This window comes from Limulus polyphemus, unplaced genomic scaffold (assembly GCF_000517525.1).
Source record: "Limulus polyphemus unplaced genomic scaffold, Limulus_polyphemus-2.1.2 Scaffold42, whole genome shotgun sequence".
Lineage (NCBI taxonomy): Eukaryota > Metazoa > Arthropoda > Merostomata > Xiphosura > Limulidae > Limulus > Limulus polyphemus.
The window spans coordinates 1,345,168-1,367,719 of NW_013665652.1; the positions used below are offsets into that span (position 1 = coordinate 1,345,168).

At 32.8% G+C, this 22,552-nt stretch overlaps 1 protein-coding gene and 1 long non-coding RNA gene across 2 annotated transcripts in view; both read left to right on the forward strand.

The window, feature by feature from the left end:
• Positions 1 to 399: 399 nt before the first annotated feature.
• The window catches only part of LOC106462075 (neuromodulin-like), a 32,915-nt gene continuing 10,762 nt past the window's right edge, over positions 400 to 22,552 (forward strand). The window contains exon 1 of the mRNA XM_013921963.2: positions 400 to 949. Coding sequence (XP_013777417.1) covers positions 862 to 949 — 88 coding nt within the window. The 5' untranslated portion in view covers positions 400 to 861. The remainder of the gene's footprint in view (positions 950 to 22,552) is intronic.
• LOC111086448 lies at positions 4,043 to 10,670 on the forward strand. The gene is made up of 3 exons (XR_002611177.1): positions 4,043 to 4,221; positions 8,048 to 8,150; positions 9,512 to 10,670. It is a non-coding gene; the product is annotated as an uncharacterized LOC111086448 (long non-coding RNA).

Sequence of the window (22,552 nt, forward strand, 5' to 3'; positions counted from 1 at the left end):
GTTCATATATACATATTGAAAACAAGCAGATTGCTGTTATGTCATTCAAAAGTGGTTCCATCCTGTTTATGCATGATTATATGAAAGATTTTGTTTCAACTTTGTTAGTGGTACAACGTATGACAGTTTTAGTTAGACAGTGTTCTTAATGACATTTACAGATAAAATTATTAAAAACTGATATATCAACGTCCCCAAAATTACCCTAATCATGAAAGATATAATCCCAATATATATGTGTGTGATCCATTAATGTCTATAAATTCAAAATTATATATATATATAAACATATTAATAAACGTAAAATGTCTTTTGTGATCCAAAGTAGAGAACGGGAGCCCGAAACATGAAATGCCAGAGTAGCGTGGGGAGGAAGGCAGACAGTATAGAAACCGCAGAATAGTACGAACTATAACAACGCCTATAGCTTGCGCGAATGTGAAACGGCTGCTCACTAGCGGGCCAACGTTCCTAGATCTACAGTTCAAGTGATAGCAGTGGAAGGAACTGGAAAATATGGCCAATTTGATGCAGGGGAAACGCTTCGAATTAGTTGTTTGAAGTTTTTTTTGGCGGCGTCTGCATTTTAATTCACAACCTAAAAAGCCTTGTGAACGTTGATGTATTTGCCTTTGTATTAAAAGCATCCACTGGTTGATGCAAGCTTGACCTCTATTCATTTAGTGACAGGGCTAGGCCAGAGGAACGTTTGAACAAAGAACGCTGCTTCGAGTTAGACAGAAGAGCCGTCTGCATAAGCCATAACGAACCGAAGTGACTCAGAAACACATGCTAAGTTCTAGTAATACGAGATAACCGAACAGAATTTTCATTTTCCATTGAAGTATACATACAGCTAGAATGGGATGTAATGTTAGTAAAGACGTACAAGTGGAGGAGCAGCAGGAAAAGACTGAAGACGGCCAAGTTCAGGAAGGAAAGAAACAAGGTATGTACGTAAATGTCGATTTTTGTTGAATTGCTTGAAATGAATGTGAATGTGTACGCTGTGAAACTGAACTTTTTTTTCATGTATGTAAAATGTAAAAAATAAAAGGTTGTAACTTGAGTAATACTAGAAATAGTCACAGAGAAATTAATTCTCTTTTCTACATGTACTGTAATAATTGATTGTAATTGTATGGACTTAATAATAGTATGCACATACACACATTAATGTACCCCGAATTCTGAAACGAAAAAACGTTTCACCGCGCCTCTGTACATTTAAGGGAAGATATAAAAATATACAATTAACACGTAAACACTTAAACAAAAATATGAAAAATATAAATCGTTCGAATTTTAATTTTTTATCACTTAGATCACTGCGAATAAAATATGTTCCTGAATGTCACTAGGATAAAAAAATTGTAAATCCTAATATTTTTTGTGTATTCTATTAATGTTAAATATATGTATAATGCACATCTATTATGGTTCCTAAAAGAGTTATCACGTATTTCTGAAATTTAAACGGACAATAAAAAGCACTAGATTTATTATTCATACTTATTATAACCAAATGTGGCATACTCGCATTTTCTTACAGCTGAATAATTGTGTTTTAATTAATCAATTCTTAGAACATTGATCTGCTATTTGTTATCACATTAATTATCACATTTAAACACAATTAAATTAATCAAATCGATACTTTAGAACTTGATATATTTTTCATATTTAAATTACGATTCCGAAATGTTGTAGTTCATTACACCAAAAAATCGTAATGTTTCATTATTTCACTGATTTCTGTAGATTCATTGAAAATATTCAATCTAACAAGTAATTAGTATTTTTAGATCAACTACGTGATTCATAAACTTCTTACAATTGTTTACGCATAAACACTGTAATACACACTTTCTACAGCAACTAAACTCTTTTTATCATACTCAACTCTGCTGTGGCTGTCTTATACACAAGTATTAAATTGTCTCCATATTTTAATAATTTGTTGCATTCCTAGTTGCACTTATATGATTACAACAAACTTCGAGTACTTTTATCAGGCTTATTGTCTGTTTGAATACTGTGCTGTCTATAAGGAAAAATTGTATTCAAAATATGTGAAATATTCTTTAATTTTTATTATTGCCTCCAGTGGCACAGCGGTATGTCTGCGAACTTACAACACTAGAAATCGGGTTTCACTACTCGTGGTGGGCAGAGTACAGATAGCCCATTGTGTAGCTTTGTGCTTAACTCCAAACAAATTTTTGTATCGTTACGGAAGCATGCCTCCATATATGAAATAACATGGTATTTTATCAAAAATTGTAATACATTTAACGCCATTTACAATGATACAACCATATTACCTTACGAACTTTGACGAATTAGACGAAGAAACTTTTCCATATTATCGTTGTCGTTGTTTTTCTATTTTATTTTTGCAAAAATAATCAGTAGGTAGCACTATTCTTCTCTCCACAAGGCTGATAAAAGTTGATGTAATGGTTGCAGTTGTATCCAATGGTAACATATATATATCCCAGCCTATATATATATATATATATATTCAATCAGTTTTAATACAATCAAAACAACCTTGTATTTATTTAAGAGTAGAAAAAATATCCAATGGGATTGTCTTCTCTCTAATGGATGTTAAATAAGAGTAATATGAATGTTTAGCATATATATATATAGGTGATAGTAGCCCAATGAGCAAAAGGAATATATTGCGAGTCTTCATCAATTAATGGAGAGATAATAAAACCTATTTATTTGTAATTTGTTTAATTTCCTTTTTACGAGAATAATAAGAATCTAATTACTCAGATTATATAGTATCTTTATTTTGCATATACTCTTACTACACACATATATATATATATATATATATATATATATATACATATACATATCTACACGGATCACACAAAAAATACGAGTTTATATGATTTTGAATAAATGCCTTTTTGAAATAAAAGTGATAGGCCATTTTTAAATAGATTTTCAACCTCAACTGAAATACTTAAGATATTTCAAATTATGACAATATGTGTATTAACTTTGTAGAATCAGAGACGTTGATTTTCAACATTATTCCACTAAATAATTGTATAGAGAACAAAAGGGATGCGATACTTTTATATCATTCTGATAAACATAATTAATAAGTTGTATCATGATCCAGTAAGTTTTATAGTGCTAATGATAACTAATACTTATTACAGGAGCGTCAGAAGACAGTGGACGTTTCTAACATTTTATAATATTTTGTGGTCGTTCAAACACCCCCTGAATACGCCCCTGCTATCTCATTATCGGATAATTATTACGATTTAGTACAACCAAAACTTCGCTTTAGTAATTTTTAGTTAATCCAATTTTCATTCCTAGTTAATTATCTAAATTAAAATCATGAGAAATGCTGATCTTCTCCACGAGCTTCTTAAATAACTAGTTTGTATTTCTAGGGGTGGTATAACTGGTATCCCATTAAGCGTTTTCTATAACTATTTTGCATTTCTAGGGGTGGTATAACTGGTATTCTACTAAGCGTTTTCTATAACTATTTTGCATTTCTATGGGTGGTATAACTGGTATCCTACTAAGCGTTTTCTATAACTATTTTGTAGTTCTATGGGTGGTATAACTGGTATCCTACTAAGCGTTTTCTATAACTATTTTGCATTTGTAGGGGTGGTATAACTGGTATCCTACTAAGAGTTTTCTGTGACTATCTTGCACTTCTAGGGGTGGTATAAATGGTATCCTACTAATCGTTTTTTACATAAATCTGTGTTTTCGGAGACTATGTGTTTTTGAAAATGAGAGTTAGAAGTGTGATTAAAATAATGATTTTTTTGGCTAAAATGCACATGCCTGTCACTCACTTGCCACAAGTTTTCATCTTTATTTGTTAGCCCACGATTATCGAAAAATGACTTGTTAGCTATCCAGAAAGAAAAAGTTAAATGTCAGGCTAATAAAATACTTTTATTTAAGAAGCTATTATCTGATTACTGAATTAGTTTTAACTGCTTTCATGAACTTTGTTTTCTTCTACTTTTATGTAGTTGTGCACTAACCTTGTCGCTTCAGATTTGGAGCAGTTTTCGAAAGTTTACAGGAAAACATAATTGGACATATCAGAGTTCTTTGCACAAACTCACAAAATAAGTAATCACAAGCTCTCGGGTGGCTCAACAGAAGTCTGAGGGGTTTATAATGATAATGCTAAAAAGAGTGTAGAACAATCTTAACACGGTTTGTATCATTATGTCCAGAGTGATTATCTTGTTTTTAATTTAAAGAGTGTTAAATAAGAGTAATATGAATATCTAATATCTATACATGATAGTAGCCCCAGTCATATAAGTTCATTTTTGTCATAAAATACATTGTTGTTACTACTAAAATATTATTAGATACTGCTAATAATAACATATAAACAAACATTAATCACATACATACCTGCAGTTTTTATAGTGGAGAAAGAAAAAACAGATATTAAATACTATTTTCATTCAAGTATCTAAAGATGCAGCATAGTTACCACGAGGAATAAATCAGGTATCTTTGAAGCACTTAAATTTTATAAAGTACCTAGAAACATATATGTATATAATTTTTATTACGAGTTGAACATGCACTGAACAAGGTAGTTAGGGCGGTCGACTCGCAATCTGAGGGTCGCGGGTTCGAATCCCCATCCCACCAAATAGGCTTGCCCTTTCAGCCGTGGGGGCGTTATAATGTGACGGTTAATCCCACTATTAGTTGGTAAAAGATTAGCCCAAGAGTTGGCGGTGGGTGGTGATGACCAACTGCCTTCCCTCTAGTCTTATACTGCTAAATTATGGACAGCTAGCGCAGATAGCCTTCGTGTAGCTTTGCGCGAAATTCAAAACAAACCAAACGTACTGAACACGTTAAAAGGCACCAAAAAATTGCGGATTTCCCAAGGGCATGATGATTTTTCTCTTTTTACTATTAAAAAAAAAACTCTCAAACACACATAAAAAGTACATAAGCCATTCACCTTTAATATAGCGCGTTCACTCTCAGCAAACTTAGAATGATAATTTGTGAAATAGTTTATATTTTGTTTAATTATTTTCAACTTATTTCTAAAATCATTGAATATATAATCACAAGTCCGATGACTCACGCTAACCTTTTGTGAAACGGTATTTTACTTTATCGCAACCACAAACGGATTCAGTGATGTTCGAAGATTTGTACAAGCTGCTTTTACCGGTCATGTAACTTGAAAACAGATGTAAGTTATCCTAATTCTTAATCGTAGCATCTCCAAATTATTTTATTTCCAAGATTTTCATATAAAACGTACGTCGTATGTTAACCTTCCTGCGTCCTCCGTTGTAGTGCAGATGAACTAAGAAATACATTTGCAGATAATCAACACTTATATTCCACCCCACTTTTGCTTGGAATGGTTAAAACTAATGAAGGAACTACAGCTAAGTTGCGAGTCTGAAAATCTGGCTATTGATCACTATTTGTTTTGTATACATATACATTCATTTCTAATTCCTTGTTACTTATACTGAACAAGTACAACGATTAGTGACTTTCCCAGTTATCGACAAAATTCGTTAGAACAATTCACTGAGAAAGAGCCCAGAGTAAGTTTAGATGAAATAGATAAATACTCATTATATGCTGCCCCCCAGTAGCACAGCGGTATGTCTGCGGACTTACAACGCTAGAATCCGGGTTTCGATACCCGTGGTGGGCAGAGCACAGATAGCCCATTGTGTAGCTTTGTGCTTAATTACAAACAAACAAACATTATATGCTTTTAACCTTATTGAAAATATATATTTTATCAATATTCGTGACTTATCAAAGGAGGTTTAACGATTGAGGTTTTTAAGTAATTTTAAATCATGGATGAAAGCGATGTGCATGAATAAACAAATGGTGTTATTTTATTTCACAAAGAAATTGAGCATGTCCTTTCCATCGAAAGCTTCAATTTCACACATTTGCTAAATTTGGAAATATCACAGAGTTTTTTTTTTTTAGTCAGGGTTTGGTCATTTGGTGAGTAAGCTAGTCTAGCAACTAGCAAGTGAAACTCCCAGAGAGAAAGTTGGGACTAACTGAAACGTCGCGATGCATAAATATGTCAATCATTCATTAATTTGTTTGTTTTTGAATTTCGCGCAAAGCTAAACGAGGGCTATCTGCGCTAGCCGTCCCTAATTTAGCAGTGTAAGACTAGAGGGAAGGCAGCTAGTCATCACCACCCACCGCCAACTCTTGGGCTACTCTTTTACCAACGAATAGTAGGATTGACCGTCACATTATAACGCCCCCACGGCTGAAAGGGCAAGCATGTTTGGTGTGACAGGGATTCGAACTCGCGACCCTCAGATTGCGAGTCGAGTACATTAACCACCTGGCCATGCCGGGCCCATTCATTAATAATGACACATCTTAATAGAACAGTTAGAAATTATAAAATGGTTTAAGAACATTTTATTTTTTGTGGTTAATTATTACAACATCTAGATAAAGCACACGATTTTATATAGGGTTTAATTATTATTAATAAACTGAGCATGATTTCGCAAAATTTGAATTATAGATTGATGTGTTTCACCGCAATAATAAAATCCGTAAAAATAACAGTGATTTAATTTCACGGTGTACTGTTTTGCAATATAGTTTAGTCATACCATGATAGGATGTATAGCCATTACAAATAAGTGACTTTGATCTTGTACAGTAAAGTTGTAAAGACTTTTTATACTTAGTAATTTTATACAACGTACTTTGTTTCGTGATTCACATATTCTAAATACTTAGGTCTAGTTTTCAAACTTTATGTAGTTTATGTTTAGAATGGTGCCTTCTTTTCATAAAAACGAGGTAGCATTTTATTTATTCATGTATTTCTAATAACGCTAAAAGTAGTTACCTGTGGGTTCTTTAAATAGTTTATTTTTAAACAGTGCGTTACAACAAGAAAAGGTAGAAAATGATATGTATAAAAAAGTCAAATTTTTATCCTTGGCTTAACTAAAACAAATATTCGAACATGATATTTTGATTCACCTATAAAAAGCCCTCACACCTCAGAACTTGCTTGACGTGTAAACTACGTAGTTGACATATCATTTCCTGTCAGTGAAGGTAGGTTACGAGCTATTCATGCTTTAAGATTCCGGAACTTGTTTGTTTCTATATGTGTTGTACGCCGATTTGTCAGCGCTAAGTTTACGGACTTACAATGTTAATATCCGGGATTCGATTCCTTGCGGTGGACTGACTTCAGATAGCCCTATTGTGTAGCTTTTCGCTAAAACAAAACTTACCTGTTTTTAAATTTTAAAATTATTGCAATACTTTCAGCCTCAAAGGACATATCACAATGAGGATTATTTGAAAATTACCCTATGTTTTTTTTAGGAAAACGTATGTTGGTCTAAAAGCCTAATCCAACACATCAGAACTGTCACGATGCTGTTTTTTGTTGTTGTTGTTACTGGAATGAAAATTCTTCAATATATCTGGTTTGAGTTCATGAGTGTCAGTCGCACTGTCAAAGACTATGGGAGAAAATAAGGTCAATTCTTTATAATTTCTTTTCTACTTAATTGAGGGGCAAAAGTCCGCTTTCCGAAAACTCTCAAATTATAAGGTTTATCTTCGGAAATTACTAGTCTGGAGCTCAGTCATTCATTTGAGACAACGATAAAAAACAAAACAGATTGTCCGCGTAGAAAAGAAAGATAATATTGTTAATGTGATAAAGATTTATTTCAAGTATCTAATTTGTTCGATTAAGAGTGTATCCTACATAAAAACCAATTGTACTATATGTCCTTATAAAATTTTATTAATACATGTTATAACAAATATTATACATATCAATTTGTGAAGTAACAAAAGATTTTGAGAAGATTGTTGTTTCGTTTTTATTACTACAATTACTTCTGTTTTTATACAAATGACATTATTAATGAGAAGTTTAATTTATAAAAAGCATTAAACATTCAATAAATATTTATCTGATCACACATTTCACTTTTTTCATGCGTGTGCGGAATCAAAAATGCAGGACAGATTAAAATATCTTAAACGTATCAAGAAATAGGAAAGGCGCCCTTAAACGATGACATGGTGGAACTAACTAAGAATACCTTTTCAATGGAAGAACAAAAGTAAGAGATTTGAATTATGTAACCGCAATATATTCTACTCTTCAGAACTTAATTATGTGCCAATAAGGTAAACGCACATTACTAGTACAAAATAGAATAATAATAATAAGTTATTTAATTTATTTTATTAATAATTCCTTAAATTTCAGAATTATTCGACATAGCTTTGCAGAAAAAACGAAAAATATAAAGAATGAAAAGATGATTGCTAAATTTACAAATCTGTTTTATTTTATCAGTTAAAACTGATGATTTGTTACCTTTAATGTTTCAATATCAGGATTGTTGTGTTTGTGTATGACATCACCAAACGCAAGATGTATTATAATAGGGCAATAACTTAGAGTAATTGTCAACCGTCACAAATTTGGATCACTAGTTACATGAAACGTTTAACTAGCTTTTTTTTTTGTTATGTGAAACAATGTTTGATATGGGAAAGGATGATTCTAACTATAAATATTTATTGATGTATGCTGTGCTATAAATGAAACAAGAGAGGTATTCCCAAATAATTGCTAGCTCGGCTGATATCCGGTAGACCCCAAAGGAGTATGTGTGTTTTCTTAAAGCAAAGCCACATCTGCTCTGTCCACCGAGGGGAATCTAACCCCTGATTTTAGCATTGAAAGTTCGAAGACTTACAGCTGTACCACCGGGGGACAACCCCAAAGCGACAAGAATTGAGTACGAATTATGAATTATATTATATAACATATAATTAGAAACAATACCACAAACATACAAATTATTAACTATAAGTAGCATTTAGGAACACCCTGGTAGGAACATTATTGTATTTTATCAGAGCCTTCAGAGCAGTCAGATATTTTTGGACCACTACTAATTTTACTACTGAGACATGTCTTTTATTTTCTGATAAACTTCCTGTATACATTCAGCATCTTTCCAAACATTGGTCATACATGTAGCATAGAACTATAATTTAAATACAGGAACATTTCGACTAGCCACACCATTTTATTTTGTCCAAACATACATTGTTACTAACATTTTATTACATGCTGCTAATATAATTATATACCTATATCTAGTGTGGGCTTTCTAAAATTAAAGATTTATTTATATTCCAAACAAATATCAGTTCTATTTCATAGAAATGCTATTATTAAATAATACTTAATTTATATTCATATAGTATTTGTAGACACTGATCTGATATTGGTTTATTTTTGACAATGTACGACAAATATAAGAAGCCTTACTCATACGTTCTAATATACCACTCAAAAACATGCACGTGTTTTTGTAGTCATGTTTCAATTTGATAGCCTTTCGTCATATTAAGTAGTCATCTCTGGTATTTTTTTTATTCTCTGTTTCTTTTTACCTCGTTCCAGATCGCCAGGCTTAATCCATTTCTACTGAATTCCAATGGAGGTTTCGCAATACTTTACTAAATCAATATATATATATTTACTTGGAGGTCATGTGAAATGAAAATGGTATATTCTCGCCCCTATCTCAAATTTTAAGCAAGTCTCCCTACGTGCTAAGTCGAACTTAACATATTTCATCCCTTGCGGTTGTTATAAACTTTAACATTTAGTCAAATAAGTCTGTTGATGATATGGTATAAAACCACCCGTATTCGAAATAATTAAGGACTAGTCTTGATATACCAGGTTTCAGGATTTTACTATGCAGTACAGTGCGTTGTGGATCATAACAATCGTAATTCCGCAAAATTGTAATAAACTAATGTGATACTGTTATATATAGTATATACATTTACATTATTGATTGCAGCGGTTCCACCATCATCCAGTTGTAGGGATTGAGCAACAATACATATGGTATTATGTAATGAAAGGGAAAGTTTAACTTTATTAACATGTGTGAGCTTAATCGGCTTGAGTAAATTAAATTAATTTGTTGGACACTATCGTGAACCTTGCTGTTCAATAATATTAATCTTTTATTGTTTTAAGCGATAACTTTACATTTTACAATAACTAGATTGTAAACTTAAATTATATATTAAAGCATTTTATCGGAATTGTACAACGTGTTATGAATTTAGTTGATAAACGTATATGCATAGTTAAGGTCAGTATTCTATAATTTAATAAAAGTTCTTTATATATAGTGGTTAAATAATAAATTATTATTATTTTTCCTACATCACATATTTCTGTTGCATAGTTAATTAAAATGAGTTGATTGAAAGATAATCTGTCTGCTGGAGTAGTCTAGAATGTGTATCTCAATATAATTTTATATTATTTTCGTATTAGTACCGATATAAATGAAATTAAACATTTTTACACTCACATTTCTATTGTGATTGTCAGTTTTAAGAGTTTACGTATATGCAACAAAGATTTAGCACAGAAATTAATTCAAAAGTGTTTGTTAAGTTATATCTAAAATGTAAAAAAAGTTTAAACTAACCAACGCTACTTATCATATAGATGTCTTGAAAAAGGACGACATTCTTTTTCTGTGTTCGATGCTCGTAAAAAACAGTGAAGACAAAAATTACATGAGAGTTGTTCACTTGTGTCAAAATACATTAAAAAACTTTGATTTATAGTATTACAACGACTTCAATGAGCATTTATTGTGGAGTGGAGCGAGATTATTTTGCATTTTTAGCCTAGGATTAACATAAATCTTCCAAAGTGACTAAATCCCTTGTGGTTTTATTGGTCTTACAGCTGAAAAATATGTATATTCCCCAACCGAAGAATCAATACATTCTGATCATCGTAAGTTTTTCTTTTTTTGAGGTTTGTTTTATCACTTTACAAATAATATTTTGTTGTTGTGATTCTGGTTTAGAAGTTATTGATAACTAGTTGGAGTACCCGTCCGTTGGACGAGTGAAACAAAAACTCGTTTATAACAAAGTATTGGAAATTGTGCTTCTATTTTTTTTCCTTGTCATAATAAACATTAAAAGTGGAATAAAAATACATAAAGGTGCCAGTACTGAAAAGAAAGACATACTATTTTCAAGAATTCTATCATATGGGGGAGGGGGTTTCAAACTCTCTGATGATCTTCCCTAATATCATCCAACCCCTTTCCCCAACCCTCTTCATGACCTTTCTCATGTCATTCTGTATTATTGTGTCAAGTTTGGTGCTGGCTGATCAAGAAATGTGGAAACGTATAACGAACAGACAGACACACACATATTGACGTTTATTTATATAGATCAAAAGTTTAGGCGGAGCGGTGGATAGCTTTCTCATTATTGTAATAAAATTTGATTAGTTGTAAAAATAAGCCTGAAAATATGATCTTAGGGTGAGGAGGAAGATGTTTTCAGTATTCTCTAAGAAATATAATTAATATGCACCGAAACCAAACATTTTTAGCACGATTCCTTACCACACACTGGAGGACGTTCTTTGTCAAAATATCAGAGAAGACACTTAGTCAAGCTTTGCTCTTTTTGTCATGTGATGAGCGGAATCTTCAGACGCCCAAACTTTACCCTCGAAATTTCATTATGTCTTTTGCCATCCTATTTCGTTCCACTATTATAAAAATTTAATAGAAACATTATTATAATATTGAACTTTAGCTTTTTATCACCAAAAGCAAATAAATGTGTGCGTAGTAGGACTTAAGCCATTTACAATTTTTAACTTAATTATCCTTTCATGCATATAAAAATAAAAATTATGCCATAAAAATTACACAAATTATTATGTTACATATATTTATATTATGCAGCGATTGATATAATGCTAATTATACAAATTAGCTCTTCTTTTTTTACTTAAATAAATAAAATGTCAGTCATTTTACTTGAAATACACGAAGAATATTTGCATATCATAAAAAAAGTGGAAGATAGAAATGTAATGCTTATCGCACAGTTACATGATTTGCTGTTCCATCTGGTAATAAAACTACAAAAGAAAATTACAGAATACCATTTTATATTTGTAAATCGTTTAAAGTAGAATTAGCTTATTTATTGATTCAGTGTTCTTCCCTATGATTTCATCATCCAATTGTCATGACAACACTATATAGACCAGTTAGCAACAACGACAATCACTCTTTAAGAGATCTCCAGCTTATGCAGTGTCTAGCTCTATAAACATATTGCGTCACGACTTGACAAAGGTCAGAGAGACATAATTTATAAACTAAGTGGACATAATTCTTCTCTTTTATGCCAACATAAATTGTATTATATTATATTCTGTATGCCCTCATTACAACGCGCAAATTGGCCTCTAAATTAGTATGTATTTGCTGCTAGCTGTGAGGCCTAAAAACACAAGGTCAAAATTCGGCTGGTTTTGTGTTGTTTTTTTTCCTTTTCTAAATAAAGCCATAAAGCTGTTTTACACACGTTCCTTTAAAACTGTATTTATTGCTGTTTAATAATATAGCATTTTGAGGAAATAATACTTAAATAAGTCCGGGATCATTTCTAACTTAAAAACAGCAGCAACAACAAAATACTTCTGAGCTACAAGCTCACAACAGCTTTTCTTCGATTGAACAAAGATAAGGAGTAGTGAGGCTCTAATATGATTTCAACTGATTCTTGATTATAAGTATTCAGCTATTTTAACGTATAGCAAAATTAACGTTTTCCCTTTAAAGTGTACAATAATCAATAAATCTATAACGTGTATGTTAATTACATATTCAACAAATTCAGCAGCTAGGATTGGTTCTTGAATAAAATGATTTATTCAGTGAAATATTTCCTCCTTTTAATTTATTTCGTAAGCTTTGTTTCCACTTTCTGAGATTTCAGCAAACTAGCTTGCATGTGCGGCATACTGATAGTTTAATTCATGTCTGGGTTGCTAAGTAACAGTATCGACGTTTCTACAAGTGCAACAGTAGATCAGAGGACATGTTGGGAGAACAGGATTAAAAATTAATAAGTAGATACAAATAAGATCGTCAGAAGTGAAACGAGTACAAAGAAAGCTCACAAAAATAATTAATTGAATATTATTATTATTATTTCGGAAATTAATCATAAATGCGAGGAGGAAATGCAAGCTTTTTCTTTTACATATACATATATATACAATACTTCAAAATATGTTCCCCAAAATACTTTAGAGCACAAAGTTATCAAAATATGCCATGTTTAATGATACTTTATAAATACTATACTCAACAAGTATAAAACGACCTGTAAAACCATAGAAAGTACGTATTCTGTGATATAAATCATTCAGTTTACAAAAGTACAGTAGTGTACATTATTATGTTTCTACTTCATCATAAAACACACATACCAAACATAGACTATCTATGTGAAGGGGAAACTGGAAATGTCAGTTTTGAAATAATGGAACCCACCGTTGATAGCTTTAGACGCGATTCAGTTTAGGGTATTTTGTCACCGACTGTTAGTTTATGCAAGTAACGTCCTAGTCGTGTGATAAAGAAATTTGTTATTTGTTTTGACACTTTACAAGTTGATCTGATGCAGTGATGCAAGGCGATTGTTAAGCTGTGCTTATGTCGAAGTTATGGTTGGTTAAATTCAGATAAAAAGAAACAATGCCGCTTCCATGAAGTTTCCTTTCACATTTCCCACTAACAAGACAAAAGCTTGCTTGGATCACAATAGTAAAAATTAAATGTAATAGTTTTAATTCAGATAGCCACTCAAGATTCTGTTTCCATTTTATGGATGATTACTATTGTTATCCACTTCCCACAAACGGAAGACGGATAAAAGCAAGGTATGACCAAATAAAAGAAATTAAATCTCGTAATGGAAACTCGAATTCATTATATATTTCAATATTGGAGACATTTTGTAAAAACAACAACACAAAATACAACACCTTAATGAAGTAATTCCGTAGGCCTAAACTTAGTAAACCATGTGCCCTTCAGTAGCTCAGCGGTAAATCTGGAGGCTTAAACGCTAAAAATCGGGTTTCGATAGCAGTGGTGGGCACAGCACATTGCTTACTTTTCTGAGTCCCTCAGTTCATACTCAGTTGTAAATCGACCGCTAGTCTGAAAGAAATAGCCACTAGACAGACACTGGTATTCTTTATTCGTTAATAAGCCAAGTTTCAAAATTATAACAATATATTGAAACGTCAGAGAACAAGGTAAAAGTTCAACATTTTTCATTGAGTCATTGAAGAGTACGGGCTCGAAACCTACCACCGAACATAAACGCCCTTTCTTTTGGCCATATGGGACGTTATAATTTGATGGTCAAACTCAATATTCGATTAGAGTATCCAAAGAGAGCGTGATAGTGTTGACTACTTGCCATCCCTCTTGTCTATTGCTTCAAAATTAGGAATGGCTAGGCAGTTTGAGCTCGAGTAGCTTTGTACGAAATTCAACAAGAAGAATACAAACAAACAAACAATTGAAGAGCAAATGAGAATGTATTGTATATTTAAATTTGTGACCGGATTTAGTTCTCTATATTGTCTCAGATTTTCTTTTTTTGTATGTTTGTAATTAAGCACAAATCTGAAGCTACACAATGGGCTATCTGTGCTCTGCCCACCACGGATATTGAAACCCGAATTCTAGCGTTGTAAGTCCGCAGACATACCGCTGTGCCACTGGGGGCTTTTGTTTAGATAAATCTTTGTCAACAAATAGCTGCATTTCATCCATTAACCAAATCGTTTTATTTCAAGTGGGACTTCGTCAAGGTTTAAAAAAAAATGAAGGAAGTATAGATCCACTGTGACACCAGCAATTTTATATTTATAATGGATCTAAACTTGATTTTAGATTTGTTTTTACAGGATATTGTGCATTTACATATTATTAACAGAAGCTCTGTGTGTGTTAATTGATAGTAGTCAATCGTGTCAAAGATCGTAAACGTAGGCATAATTTAAAAAACTTTACAATGGCTCATAATATCTTGTAGAATAAAATTTTCAAATATTAATCGTATTACCATATCACGTGACCACCAAACTCGTACCGTTTGAAGCAAATAAACCTCATTCCACGAAATACTTGTTGCGAAATACAGAGTTCAATCATTTATAAATTTCTATTGACCGATTATAGCTAGGGTAATACTCTCAAGAGCTTTTTTTTTATACAAAAACATACATATTGTTACGACAGCGGAGGTCACGTGACTCTAGTAACACGTCATATTCTCGAAGCTTCGTGAATCCTCGGGAGGTTACTAAACTTCGGTATTCTTTTATATATAAGACCCGCCAAGAAGCGACGGCAACAATGTAATGCTATGAAATTGAACTGCGGACATAAAGAGAATATTGTTGAGTCGAGCACGTGAGACGTTCGTTGTGAATTATAGCGTTTGTTATAGCGCGACTGTGGAAATTAAGTGTATTGCAAAGTTGTATTCAGAGAGAAGAAACCAGTTTTATTTAAGAAAGGACTTGTATCGCTAAAGTTTTTTCGGAAAGAATTTTTACGGAAAATTACCTAATGACCAGGGACATAACAATATGTTTGTACATATTTTAGATTGTCTTATAGAAGAAAATGTTTGAATTGTGTGTTAAAATGATTGCATGAAATATGTTATGTGGTTCTCTGTAATTTCTTCGTTTCAAAGATTTTTGTTTGCTTAATTTTTTATGTAGATGTCACAATTAATTTTGTAATTTTTCTTTGGTTCAACTATACAGCGTACTATGATGTTCCGAATAGAGATATGGAGACTATGATAAAGCCATACTATTATTCATTATTATTAATTTTATTGTTATTGAATCTAGCTGTTAAGAATGGATACTGCTGGTTAGTTTCAACTCGAGATAGACTAGAGTCGTGTTTCCTAAGTTTAAGATCGTTACTGTGTTAGACATATTTATATTTTTATAACACCTAGGGGCGCTGAAGTGAAACGTCAGTTTATTGTAATTAGGTAACTGTTGCACAATTGAATGTATGATATTTTAGGTCATTTCAATTTCTATAAGAAACATATACTTGTTGATAGTATTAGTGAGCTATCTGTTAATCTCAAAAGAAATGAGTAATAACCTTTTATCCAATTGACTTCTTACAAGTGTGCACGGTTTCAATATGATAGACGTAGAGATTAGCAATAATACTTTATGAAAAAAAAACAAAAACTGTCGACATGAAGCTAAAGGATGAACATATCCCTCTACAACTGCATATTAACCGTCCTTAAGATGTTGCCTCAAGCCCGTGGCAACAAGCAATTGTTTTACAGGTTTTAGACAACTCATGACTGAAGTGATGTGTAGACGCCTTCTGAGTGTCGTGATGCACTTAGTTTTAATAAAAGAGAAATGGGGAGCTTTATGCAGCCAAAGGCTGATCGCTGGTTGGTGGAGAACTATGAAAACGCTTTATTTCAAGAATTTGTAACGATTCTTCACGAATAATGTTTTGTTGTTGTTGTTTTAGAACAAAGCCACATGGGGCTATCTATTGTGTCCACCGCAGAGAATCGAACTTCGTATTTTAGCGTTGTAAGCCCGTAAACATACCGCTATCCCACCGGAGGACTTCATGAATAAATTAACAAATATTATCTAAAAACTACTAATATTACATTGGTACTTTTTTTTGAAAACAAATTTTATTCACAAGCAGATAACTCACAAAAATCTTGATTTTGAAATAAGTATAGTGTGAACATTTCGTAGGATTGAAACTTCATGCTGTAACATGAAATTAACGAAATCCTGCTTTCATGGAATATATTTATGTATAGAAAAAAATAATTTGTGTGGACTACTCTTTGACTGTCATTATTAAGCTCGAATATTAACTTTATCATTAAAACTATACAGTTGTGGTTACACCTAATACAATATATATGTGGGCTTGCGACAGATGCCATATATACAATGTTTAAAAACGTCCAAATTGTAGAAGTTTGAAACTTCCATAGAAGCAATTAAGCGATCAATGCGTGACTTCCACAGCTTAACCTGTTATGTCCCCGATCTTTAAGCATAATATTAATTGCAGCTCAAAGCAGTTATTATCAAACTCGATACAGGTGAGAGTTTAGGTTTAAAAAACTACTTATGAAATTTACGATATTTTTATGTGAGAAGATGGCGAAAATGAACTGTTTAAAAATAGAGTTAATAAGCTAGTGTTTCGATTCTTGTCCAGAATATTCTTAATGAGGAACAGGCAAACTTCTCAACAGCCAACATGAATACAGTAGAAATCCTATAACGTTGAATAATTTTGATAAGACATACATTGATCTGCTCGTGTTGAGATGTAAGTCGAGAGAACAAAATATTTTAGAAAGACAATTCAATAAGCCTGTCTAGACTTATTACAAAAAATGCGACTGATCAAATATTCATGTTTATATCCTTTTTCCAGGCATTAAATGTAATCAGTTTCTCATTTAACCTTTACTTTGTACCTTTTTTTTTTCAGGTTTGTTGACAAGACAGTATTCAGTCCATTGAAATTCTTTTTTTTTTCCCCTTTTTTACTTCTTAGAATATGATGTGACTAGGGAAATATTCGGTATTTCCGTAAAGTTTAAAGTATTATTACTTACAAAAATAATGATACAATAACTTTAAGGCACGCTTCAACGGTTATCACTTTGTTTATAGATATTTCGTCTCCATTGTTATAATACTATGATGGAAAGCTTGTTCGCTTTATTCAGGCTAAATACACGTGATCTTCACAAAGTAGTTATGAAGCAATACTATTTTTAAGATATATGCATTTTTTTGCTTTTGCTTTATGAAGCTGATTTGCTAGAGATTTACCTTCATGAAAAAGAAATCATCAGTTTATAAAATCAATGTAATGATATATGTTAAAATAAGAAATCTTCCATTCAATACTGATACGAAAGAAAATGATTCTATGATTCAAACCACAATGATCAATATACTCCAATATGACATTAATTTGAAACAGTTACACATGCGACTGATCAAATATTCATGTTTATATCCTTTTTCCAGGCATTAAAAGTAATCAGTTTTTTTTTTCATTTAACCCATACTCTGTACTTTTTTTTTCAGGTTTGTTGACAAGGCAGTATTCAGTCTATGAAAATCCTTTTTTGTTTCCCTCCTTTTTTATTTCTTAGAATATAATGTGACTAAGGAAATCTTCGGTATTTCCGGAATGTTTATTGTATTATTACTTACAAAAAATAAGTAATTACTATACATAAGTTTTTGAAAACAGTACCTAAACATCGATAAAAAGAGCTGTAGAAATTCACAAGCGCTAATCTTGCGTTGTATAACAGAAGTGAGATTCCTAAGAAGTAAGCTAATTTCTCCTCTTGCATTCCACGTGATCTTTCACATAACGTTTTACTTTAAAATTATATTTGAAAAATCTTTCACGCTACGATGCTGATGTTTTGTATAAAAACATGTGAGTATGTTTTTAACAGATGTACTGTACAACACTAGGTGTTATTTCATAGGACACCGAACCACTGTCAACATTTTATTTACTTCTGTCTTGTTTATTAGCCTGATTCTTCGAAACTTGAAATTTATTGATCTGGACATTTCATTGTAAGAATAAAGCAGTACGTGTTTTCCTCAGCACTCAGCCTCATGTTATGAATAAGTATCTCAGTTCAATGCTCTTTGGCCTTGGACTGTCTCGGCGAATGTAGTTGTGCTGCCATCTACCACCGTAGAAGATAACTATAGTTATTAACGTGACGTTTTTTTTTAAAAACCTGACAGGTCGATTATTTTGTATGTTAGAATAAGGAGAAATTATTCAATGGGCTTACAGAAAAATAGTAAACACTTTACTTATTGGTTAGGATTTTGTGTCAAAAGAATGCATCAAATAAGATTTAAGAAACTTAGCAAAAGTATTTGTTTATACTAATATAGAATATTTATATTTAAGCTAACTGTACTTTACCTCTCACGGGTATCGAAACCCGGTTTCTAGAGTTATAAGTCCGCAGACATGCCGCTGTGCCACGGTGGACAAACATTTTTTAGTTCTTAAAGTTTGGTAATTAATTGAATTAATGTATCGATAAACTCTATATTGTGATGCAATGATACGAGGACGACAAAAAAAATGTTTGTAATGGTCGGAAACACTTGCCTCCGGAAGCGGAAAAGTAGGCTTAATTTTCTTTTAGTAATCTGGATATTCGATTGCGATAAAGCTCGAACTTATTGCGATACACTAGGGAATGGGTTTATTGGTTGGAGGATGTTATTGTATTTAGTGATGGTAGGTTCTGTGCAATATTGTAAAATACAAAAACAAGAACGATTTTATTAGTTGGTCTCTCGTATTATGCAAAGGCAAATCCAATAGCGCAATTTTTTCAAAAGAAAAGTCTACGTTTTTCTTGAATTAGATTTACTCTTGTAGAAGTTACGAATAAACTCAATCGATTTATATATTATAGGGGTTATACGGATCAGAAACATTGGATACTACTAAAGAAATGAAAAGCAATTTAAAAATAAAAGAGCAATGGAAAGATATAATGCCGGGGTCTCATTAAAGGCAACATCGAGCATATAATTGTACGAAAAATAACAAAAGTATTTGACGTATTAAACACATCAGAGGAGCAAAAATGGAGATGGGCTGAATACATATCAAGATGATATGACAACGGATGGACAAAAAAAAAAGAAGAAGAAGAAAGGGACGACATAATTAAAGATGAATAGATGATATAGCAGAGTACAGAGGATGGATATGTTATATCAAAATAATTTTTTTCAATCCATGCCGCTATGTCCGGCCATTTTCTATCTGACGACCATATATCTTGATAACAGCGCTTAAACGTAATTTCTATTGCAAAAGGCACCGTCGTGTTAAAAGGCACCGTCGTGCAAAAGGCACCGTCGTGCTGTCGTGTTAAAATTGCACCCCTCTTCCCTGCATAGCTTCCATAATTCAGCTAATTTACAAGGATGACTGTTTACCAGCGCAAGTTTTAACCGTCCAATCACATAGAAAGTCATAGGCTTTGCCTCATCGATTTGACCAATATGGTTTGGAATAGCATGAACACTCGCTTCATTCCCTAGTTGCTTGAGGTACGCAACAGTTGAAATGATATGTCATGGAAGAAATTTATGAAACCGTGACTTGTGTCGCTTTTCCAGACGGAGATTTTTCTTGATTATGTAGCATTTTGTTGCCTGGAACACGTGGACGGCTTTTGCCACTGACTTTTGAGTTGAGGGATTCTCACGTATTACAAGGCGCCGCAACTTGCTTACCACGCTTGGATACGACTTATTACAGGTTTCTTTCTGGGTGGTTCTGGACACATGTTGTCTATATTCTATTGTTTTCCAATGTCATTAAGTACAAAGGATATTCTCATCTTGGAAATTCTGTATCTCCAATCTGTACACACCTCTATGACCTAAGTGTATGAGTATTTTGCGTCAGAAAGAGCTGTCACATACCTTGCCAAAAAATAATAAATTTTTGGTAGCATCGCACTAATTATGACACACAATGCCAAAATGCAGTTCTTATAAAGTTTGTTCCACCTCGACTTAATATCGACTGTTGTTGTCGCGTGACTTGCTAATTTGTATATTCAGCATCGTTTCAATATAAAGTCCTCAACCCTCTGTATATAATATACCAAGCTTGGAGAAATACTGAGAGGTGTTGGAAAAGATGGAAATTATATGAGGAGAGCTATGTCCTACTATGGAATCTGATTACTTAAAAAGAAGGTATGTTAAAAAGAACTTAGCAATCGCTCATGATATTATTCAATAGATTATTAGCAATAGAGTAAAATTTCCAAGTTTTATAAAGAGAGAGAGGGAGAGCTTGCTCTATTCATCCCCTCTAACTGAAACATATAAGAAATAAAAAATATTCTGTTAATGTTTTACTTGCGTGATAACTTATGTTCGACATGACGTGCCAACTTTGTATAATGTTGTATTAATTGTAGAAACAAATTTTACTCAGTAGCTAAACCTAGATATATATTGTAAATCATTAGGTATCATAGTATGACTGACCACTTTACGAGTATACCCACTAATGTCAGGTAGGACTACCCCTACTAGCGATAACAACCAGGATGTGGCGTGACGTATACCTTATAGAATGTTGTAAGATATATATATATATATATATGGTGTTCGATTGTAACTCATCTGAGGGTTATTGCTAGTAGTTGGGTCACAGATATGGGTAGAGAGTTACGGTAGAGTTCATTTCATAGATAATCAGATTGAAATCTATTGACAGCTCTGAAATATAAAGATGAATGAAGTCACTGTCACGTTCTTGAAACCAATTGTGGAAATGCAAGTGCGATGTATAATTGCGTTATCATCGTGGTAGACTGCTTCTGAATCAGTTTGAAAGTGCAACATTGTCAGGTGGACATGGTCAACAACAACCTTTAATGCACTCTGAATGTTATTGACCCTGTTAAAGGAAAATAATAATAAAAAATCCTTGGCAGTGAATGATGTAAAGGTGTGTGGAAAGCTCTTGCCAAGCATTCAAGCACCTTACAATGTCAGAATAACACATGAAGGGTAAAAATGACTCGCGCGTTTCTCCATATTGTATTCTGCTGTCAGTACATCCAAGTGTGAAATACGACTCATCAGAACAAATCACACACTTCTAATCATCTCCTACCCACAATTTACGTGCTCAAATGAGGTTTCGGAAATAAGTGTTATTTGGACTGTTTGTCAGTGTAATTATTTTGATATGATACGATTAAAACTAGATACATCCTAACCGCTAGTCAAGAAATTAGAAAATAGAGTGACGTTTTTGGCACTTTAGAACTTGTCCACTTACATTTTCTTTTAGTATGTCATTAACGGTTGTTGACAACAAGTATTTTTTATAGCAGATATATTCACTTTCGAATATCACTATTGGTACATTGTAACGATAAATGTCTTGTGACATCTGATGAAAAAAAAATGTCCTTGAGGATGACACTTCTGTCAGACGGGCATTTTCTGTCATGTCCCTTTGAAAATCTGAGCTATCCTTGCTCTTACTCATTGCCTTTCAGTTTAACCATCATAAGGCTATATCTTCAGACGTATAGGACAAGACATAAACAATCACCTGATTAGTTTATTTATGAAAATAAGTGAAGTATCCTACAAATATTCGTATCTGCGGGGAAGTTCCCAGTAAAGTGGCCAGTTAGTGTTGTATTAATATACCGTATTTTTTGGTGTATAAGACGCCCTTTTTTACCCCAAAATTTGATGTCAAAATCTGCTTGCGTCCTATACACCGAAGGTTTGTTTGTTTTGAATTTCGCGCAAAGCTACACGAGGGCTATCTGCGCTAGACGTCCCTAATTTAACAGTGTAAGACTAGAGGGGAGGCAGCTAGTCATCACCAACCGCCATCTCTTGGTCTACTCTTTTACCGACGAATAGTGGGATTGACCGTCACATTATAACGCCCCACGGCTGAAAGGGCGAGCA